This window comes from Odontomachus brunneus, unplaced genomic scaffold (assembly GCF_010583005.1).
Source record: "Odontomachus brunneus isolate Ranch 3 - 2012 unplaced genomic scaffold, Obru_v1 Obru_scaffold_016, whole genome shotgun sequence".
NCBI classification, from domain to species: Eukaryota; Metazoa; Arthropoda; class Insecta; order Hymenoptera; family Formicidae; genus Odontomachus; species Odontomachus brunneus.
The window spans coordinates 2,494,374-2,503,111 of NW_022639466.1; the positions used below are offsets into that span (position 1 = coordinate 2,494,374).

General features: G+C 36.1%; 1 protein-coding gene across 5 annotated transcripts; it reads left to right on the forward strand.

Annotated features, from left to right (window-relative positions):
* Positions 1 to 517: 517 nt before the first annotated feature.
* On the forward strand, positions 518 to 4,416 carry LOC116841565 (ATP-dependent RNA helicase ddx24). 5 transcript variants are annotated; one of them, XM_032809639.1, is made up of 11 exons: positions 518 to 657; positions 1,396 to 1,582; positions 1,669 to 2,197; positions 2,281 to 2,477; positions 2,550 to 2,695; positions 2,771 to 3,063; positions 3,145 to 3,367; positions 3,432 to 3,543; positions 3,617 to 3,734; positions 3,818 to 4,004; positions 4,080 to 4,416. In XM_032809639.1, the coding sequence occupies exons 2-11, from the start codon at positions 1,400 to 1,402 to the stop codon at positions 4,360 to 4,362; spliced, it is 2,271 nt and encodes a 756-aa protein (XP_032665530.1). In that variant the 5' UTR covers positions 518 to 657; positions 1,396 to 1,399; the 3' UTR covers positions 4,363 to 4,416. The 5 variants fall into 5 exon arrangements, with proteins under 5 accessions (XP_032665530.1, XP_032665531.1, XP_032665529.1 ...); XM_032809640.1 differs by having other exon boundaries at positions 590 to 710; XM_032809638.1 differs by having other exon boundaries at positions 600 to 767.
* The last annotated feature ends 4,322 nt before the right edge of the window (positions 4,417 to 8,738 follow it).

The window sequence follows — 8,738 nt, forward strand, 5'->3', positions numbered from 1 at the left end:
AGCTTTACTTTCTGCTATAGCAGAAATATAGAATACTTAAGCTTCATTTACAATGTGATCTTTGCTTCCTATTTCTCTTTATTTCTTTGTGAATTAGGCTTAAGCCCTATGCACAATCCAGGCATCAGTCAATAAGCATTAGCCAATAAGAACAGAGAATAGAAATAATTGACCAATCCGAACTCCTATTCCCTGTTCTTATTGCCTGTTACCTGGCAATGTGCATAGAGCGTTAAGCCCGTATCATACTAGGGTGCGTTCAGATTCCCTACCCGGATGCACTCTATTACTAGAAACACTATAGTATATGTTACATATACTATAGCACTTCTAGTATTAGAGTCCACCCAGGTAGGGAATCTGAACGTACCCCTATAGATTAGGATTGAGATGGAATTGAAATTTAGCCAATCAGAGCAAAAGCTCTTCACTAAGCTCAAGTTTGGTGAACTTTGCTCTGATTGGCTAAATTTCAATTCAATCTCAATCCTAATCTATAGTCTACACATTGCCAATTTCTATTCTACGATATTGCAATTTGATCGTTTATGGCTGCGTTCCGATATTCGCTGCCAGTACTGAAAATCTATAGTGTACGCGACATGAACTGTACTGTTTCAGTATTGGTAGTGAATATCGGAACGCAGCCTATATATCGTACGTACCACATACCACGTGTTTCCAAATATTCTTAACCACATTAAACTTCAGTAATTATCAGAACAACAAGCTTGTACATCGATTTGCCTGAAACTTCAGAATATTATGTATTTTATGTATTTTATTGCGCAAAATGCGAATATGAAAGTTAAAATCGTCACTCTTAAGTAAAACAAAAGTTATAAAGTGTTAGTTAAAAGTTAAAAACTGTTGGTTGTGAGGTTAGGAAATTTGTTATACCGGTGGTTAGAGAGACATTTGAATGTGTAAAAATGCGAATAATTACATTATAGCGTTTAGAAAAAACAAACAGACCTATGATTTAAAAATATTTAGAAATATGAACACTAATTTTATAATAAAACAATTATATCTTTTAATAACTAATATTAATAGTATTAATATTATTATATCTTTTAATAACTAATATTAACTAGTATTAATGTCACAATGCTTTAAAACATGGTTAAGTTAGATTTTTAGCAAGATGGGGGCAAAAATATACTATTTAATCTTTTTTATTACAAAACTAGGATTCATATTTTTAAATACTCTAAACCATATGTCAAATTTTGCGCACTTTACATCACGGTGCAAGCTTATATGCTCATTCTCTGTGTACATAATACATTTTCCAAACTCCAAACTGTCATTTCTTAGCACTTTATAACTTTTGTTTTACTTAAAAGCGATTTTTTAGCATCAAAATAAATAGTTGTTCATCAAATATTTCAGAATCATGAAGGAATCAATACAAAGTAATGATGACAGGTGGAAACCTGTCACTTTAGAAGGTGCTGTTCTCTCAAGTGGCGTTGAGGGACTTATAGGAATAGAAGAATTAACGGATTATAATTTAGAAAGGAATAGTAAGAGAGGCGATGTAACAATAACTAATGTAAAATCTGTGGAGAAGAAGAAAGTACAAACTTGTTTAACACTTGATATCACACATCAGTAAAATAAATTAATATTTACATTTTTAAGTTTTGAATATTATATTTGCAGAAAACATTGAAGGATCACTGTTCAAACAAATGGGACATCACCGATATTAATATTGTTGAACTTTCTGTGAAAAAATCAAAAGATAAGAATGATAAAACAAAGTCTACAAAAAAGAATGGAAGAACAGAAAAATTAACAAAGTCTAAAACTACTGATGAACAAACCGATTGTGATACTGAACATAATTCATATTTTAGTATAGAGGATGATGTAAAATCAACAGATATTAATGTTGAAGCGTGGAGTTCTATGGGAGTTCCTGATATCATCATAAAAGCTTTGGCTGATCAAAATTTCCATTCCCCTACTATCATACAAGCTAGAACATTGCCAGCTGCTATATTGGGCCAGAGAGATATACTAGGTGCAGCTGAAACAGGTAGTGGTAAGACACTGGCTTTTGGTATTCCAATAATAAGAGGTATCCTAGAATTAAAGAGTCAACAGACAGAAACAGCAGTGCTTGGAAAATCTATAAACAATAATAGCAAAAATAAAGGATGGAATTGTTACGACAAAGGAACTGAAGGTAATAAAATATTACTTTAATAACAAAAATTGGTTTTTTTCACATATCATGGAATTAATGCATTCTGTTTGAATATGTTACAGATAATAATGTCACAAACTCTGATTCAGAAGATGAGGACTTATCAGAATCTGAGAATTGTGTTCGTATTGTCAAACTGAATAATTGTAAGAATGCTCTAACCAAACCTTTGTACGCATTAATCCTAGCACCAACTCGTGAATTGGTGGTTCAAATAAAACAGCATCTTACTCAGGCTGTAAAATATACAGATATTAAGGTGAGAAGAATGTTAACCACAATACAGTTATATTATTGCATATAATATTAATTGATACGATAATATTATTAGATAGCTACTGTTTTTGGTGGTCTAGCAGCAGTGAAACAAGAAAGGATACTGAATCGAGGCCCTGAAATCGTTATTGCCACACCTGGAAGATTGTGGGAATTAATACAACAAGGAAATTCTCACTTAAGCCAAATAGATTCTATTCGGTAATGATTAATTTAAGGAGGAATGTTACATTTACTTATTTGGGGCGCTACTAATAACCTGCTATTTGATTTAAGGTATTTAGCCATTGATGAGACAGACAGAATGATGGAGAAAGGTCATTTTCAAGAACTGCACGATATCTTGCAGAAGATAAATGGGAATCCGACTAAACTGGCGAAGCGACAGACGTTTGTTTTCTCGGCTACGTTGACTATGGTGCACGATTTGCCGGACCACCTCGAGAGAAAGAAGAAACGACACTTCAGAAGTAAAATATACAAACTTACGCCTGGTCAGAAGCTGCAGAAAATTATACATTTGCTAAAGATCAAGAATCCTAAAATTGTCGATCTGACAAGCGAATCAGGTACATTTTAAATGCCGATCTGTTGTTAAACATATAAAGAAATGCTCCTGAATTCTCTACTAATCGAATCTAAATTATCAGGCACGGTTAGTAGTCTGACGGAATGTCGGATTGCGTGCACGATCGATCACAAGGATTATTATCTGTATTACTTCTTGAAGAGGCACAGCGGAAGAACGTTGGTATTTTGCAACAGCATCGGCTGCGTGAAAAGATTAGCCACTCTCTTCGGTATACTCGAGTGCAAACCTTTACCTTTGCATGCCAATATGCAGCAACGACAGCGTTTGAAGAATCTTGAGAGGTTCGTTTTTTGTATCATGTTTCTCGCGCGAAATTTATACGTGCAATAATAATGGCAATTACAGGTTTCAAGCTGATGAAAATGGCCTGCTCATAGCCACGGATGTAGCCGCGAGAGGCTTAGATATACCCAACATCGAACATGTGATACATTATCAAGTTCCCAGGACATCAGAGGTAAATATTTTCAATATTTCAATATACGCGACAGAATCTATATATTAAAATTAATTTGTCGACTGTTTTGCAGAGTTACGTGCATAGGAGTGGTAGAACAGCGAGAGCTCAAAAAGAAGGCATTACTGTGCTGATGATGGAGCCTTCGGAAAAAGAAAACTACAGCAAACTGTGCAAATCTCTTGGACGCAGTACGTTGTTCCTCAATTGTGGTTCAATATTGATCCTTTTAAATAATCACAGTAATGTCAATGGCACATGTGTTTGTTTGCAGCACAAGACTTGCCGACGTTTCCAGTGGTGGACAGACTGCTAATTGCTGTAAAAGAAAGAGTCGACATTGCTCGCAGTATCGATAAGCTGGAATTGAAATGTCGCCGAGAGAACACTCAAAAAAATTGGATGAAGAAGGCAATGCAGGACATGGATATGGTCATCGACGATGCTAACATCGACGACGAGTAAGGATCATCATCGTGGCTTTTCGTAACTTCTTTGTCCGAGCAGATATCTAGCATATTCCTCTTTTATTTTAGCGAATCACCGGAATCGGAAGAAGCTGCAGCATTGAAACGGCAGCTAAAAGCAAAAAGGCGTCAGTTGCAATCTTTATTAACGCAAGTGGTGTTTCCTAGAGGATTTTCTGGAAAGTATCTCGATGATAATGTTAGTACAAACATATATCCTGACACAGAAAAGGCTGTTGAAGTAATGAAAAAGGTTATAAAAGATATTCCCAATGGAAAAAGTAGCAAAGAGTCTCGAAAAAGACAATATTCACAAAAACCAAAAAAATCAAAGAAACTTAAGAAATCATAATGTATATATAATTTTTAATCAATGAATATGAATGCCAATGTTTTCTATTCTTTCTGTCACTGGTTTTTATTGATTAACCTTATAATCAGTCCTGATTGCAACTGTGTGCTTGTGTGATAAAGGCAGTTTTCTAGCAAGAACATTCGTGTGTTAAAAAGCCATTTTATTGGCTAAACATTATTTAATTCACTGTATTCACTGTATTCGCTCCCTACAGATTAATAATGTTTCAAATTTGCAATAAAAATTATGTTTTTATTTATTCATTTCACAGTTTAATATAAAAAAAACTACTAATTGTTCATAATTTTCTTATTTTACTTTTCAAATTATCCCATGACAACTTCTATTGATTCTGTCATGTTTTTCCAAACCTTGTTTCGACCAATAAGGAGGAACACACACATGGTCAGACTCTATGGTTGAATTCCCACTGAGCGCGTCACGCGTCGCGTCGTCTGCCTGCGTCATGAGTTAACCAATCAAATCGTTCCATTGGAACAAGTGCGTCGCGCGTCGCGTCATCCCAAGAGGATTTGATTGGTTAACTCGTGACGCAGGCAGACGACGCGACGCGCGTTACGCGCTCAGTGGGAATTCAGCCTATCTTATAGAGACTCTGGCGCCTAGCTCTAGCCACTAAAATCGGTTAAGCGACAGTTTCCCGAAAAATGGAGAAGATAATGTTGGTATTAGGGAAAATCTCTACACGATACAATTTAAAGATTCTGTTCTTTGTAACTGCACTGCTGAACTAGTGCAATAAATTGAAGCGAAGCAAGTATGTTTTCTCATTCTAACCTTTTGCATTCAGCAGTGCAGTTATAAAAAACATCTTTAAATTATATTATGTAGAGATTTCTCTTGGTACCAACATTATCCTCTCTACTTTTCGAGAAACTGTCGCCTAACCCTAAAATCAAGCTGGTGGCCGTTCTCAGGCTTCTCTTTGGTAGTACTTCTTAATAAAGCGAAAGCGCGTCTGACGCATTATTTAATCATACCACGATCTCGATTCTCATTCAGGAAAGTGGCGGCTCGTAGCGGAGACGTCGGAACTAATTTGAAACGTCCAATCAGAAATAACGGGTCTGACGATCTTCAGACCCGCTAAGTTAAGTGAAGATTGCACGACAATTGCTTATTATAACTGCAGGTGAGAGTCTCTTAAATTTCAATTCTATATATTTGGTGACCCAACTATATAGTTGGTTCTACGTCGACCTTTTTTAGTTTATTTCTTAGTTTTATTTATTTCTTAGTTTATTTCTTAGTTCTTTTTTTAGTTTATTTCACGTAACGGTACGTTAATATTGACACGAAAATTACTTATTTTGTCTCTAAATTAAATTCTTATCGCTCATTTTTTGGTCGCTTATACTTTGTGAGTCTGCATTTTTTCTTTAGCCCATTACGAATTTTCGTTGTTAATAACTTGACAATGTGTAATGCACAAATATTGTTTTCTCTCTGGACTGGTTCCTTATTATACATATTTCTATTGCGCATACTTGATAACGCTGCACTTTTTCGTCGTTTTATCAATCACTTTCGTAATTAATATCTCATGTATCCGTAAAGTCACGTCGACGCCTGTCGCAAGAAAATTCGTTATTTTGCTTCTAGACGCAATCCCGCCTGGATATTTCAATTGCATTCAATATAACTTCATCTGTAAATACTGCAATGCCGATCTGCGACTTGAAAATGTCAACCTGTCGAAGCGTCATAAATACGCTTTGATATTTATATTATTACCTCCTCTCGCAACGTTCACAATGAATATTCAGAAACGACTGCATAAAATCGAAATATCTTAATCTCTCTCGACCGGCGACCGGTAAATGACCACTCAGATAGCAGAGATAATTAAATAAGAATTCGGTCATATGTCATCAATTCTAAGTTCATTTTTGAGTGCAAAAAGAATTCTTTTCACTGAACTGAACTCTGAAGAATTCTTTTTGCATCCAAAAATGAACTCAGAATTTATGACATATGACTGAAATTTTTTAGAATATTTTTTGAATTCTCTGTACTATTTGACGCCTCGCGCTTTACAGCTATGCAAACGAATGTGCGTTAATTGAACGCACGATTAGCGCCACGATGAGGCAAAGTGCGACCAAGGAGCGGAGGGCGGTGTCGTAAATGAATAAATGAGATTAAACGGGCGAAGATTTACGTAAATGTATTTAAGCCAGCCGCGCGCGCGTTCTATGCGCGTTTCTGCGCTGGTGTATGGCTTCGCGGCATTACGTAACGCGCGTCGAGTCCGGAGAGACTGCATCTTACGAAGCGGCCACCATCCTATTATCCGTACACGCGCGTAACTTCGTCGTAGGGATCGCTATGATTACTCGCGCGTAGTAGGGCGTGTTACGCAAAGGGGAAAAGAGAAAAAAAAGACGATGTAACTTGAGGCACACGCGCTGCTTCGGGTGAATCGCGAATGGCGATTCGCGCCCGTGTTAGCAAGCCGAATGCGCGAATAATTGTTGGAACAACGTTCGACGCGCATTCGGAGTCGCGTGGAGGGCGGCGATTCCCCGAGGCGACTTTTGCCGCTTGTCCTATTCACGGGAGACAGGAATCTCGAGCCTGAACTGGGTCAGGGTAGCGCGGCCGAATAGACGGATCAATTTTGTTTTCAATTTATCAAGCCCACGCGCGCGCGCGCGGCTGCGCGACGAACGGCGCGAGCGAATTTCGTGCCGCGCGAGAAATTAATCGCGACGTGTATTATATTGATTGTGCGCACGCTGCGTGCGCTCTGCGACACGAAGGTGCGGGGAGTTTATAGTCGAGTATACAGGCCGTTGCCTACTCGTGAATCGGAGAACGAGTTTGCCCGCGATGATATTAATTCGTATTAATCTCGCTGACGAAATGGATAACGTGCGAGAGAGGGATGTGTATGAGCGCGTTATCCTTCGCGGTTTTAAACGCTCCTTTTCCGGTTTTACTGAACGAATGGGCAGTAATAGCCGGTCTGTGCTGCGGACGAGGATTTTATAAATCAACTCGCGCATTATTTCTTCCATTGATTTAATTTAATCTTTCTTTCTACTATGTTTCTCTAGGAACGATTTAATGAATTAAATGAATACGAATGAGCCGGTAAATAAATTCTTCTTGCGATACACCTTATATCTTTCATAAAAGAAATAAAGTACTGTTATTTTTTCATGGTTTTTTAGGAAGGCGAAAAGATTTTAATTTTCTAATATATTTCTAAATAATATTAATCGAGGAAATTTGTAATAATTATCGATCATAATCATGGAATTGATATATACGCTGAGAAAGAAATTTACTAAATTTCAGAAAACATTTGCTTGGATAGTACTGTGAAGATATTTATTTAAATTAAATAATTATTTTCTAAAATTAAAGGAACAAATTTATATTTAAAACTTCTTTATTTAATTTTAGAATATAATTACTTAATTTAAACAAATATCTTCACAGTATTATCCAAACAAACGTTTTTTGAAATTTAGTAATTTTTTTTCTCAGTGTATATATATATATATATATATATATTTATATAAGCAAATATTGTATTTGCGTTAGTATATGTGCGCATAACACTCTGTATTGTTGTCATAAACAATTAAATATGTGTTATAATTAAATATGTATCAAATATGTAGATTAAATATGTATTTATAATCAAATACATATTTATAAATTTAAGTATATTTTTTGACAAAATCGTATATTCTTTGCACGAATCAATTTTCGCCAATTTTCTTCATACAGAAAATGAAATCGCCGCGTAATGTAAAGGCACTTGACGATGTTAAAACGTAAGTTGTCGCTCCGTCATCAAGGATTCTTGAATCAAGGAGTCTTCTCATTAAGGATTCTCATTCGCTCTCGCATTGATATTTGAAGTCCATAGATAATACATAATAGAGAACCACTGAAGATACATGAGTCAGACGTAGCAAGAGAGCCGGTGTCAGGCCCTGGATGATTCGCATGGATGGCCATGACCATATTACCGTCCAGAAGCCCCTAACGATACAGCCAACGCGGCGGACAGTGTGTGAAATTAGTTCAATGTGTGAGAACAGCAACACAGCGTTGCGCACACACAAGAGCAAATACGATATTTGCGTTTATGTGTTGATTCTGGGATTATCACTGATTATTATCACTGATATTCATATTGATTAATAATTGTACACAGACCTGTGAAAGAACGTGAGGATTATGCACAGTGAACATATACAAAGTTTTCCAAAACTATTGTACAATTCATTGCTAGCATATATCCTGGATTGGAGTCGAATCAAGTTCTGATATACGAGTATATACATATATATATATATATATATATATATATATATATATATATATATATATAT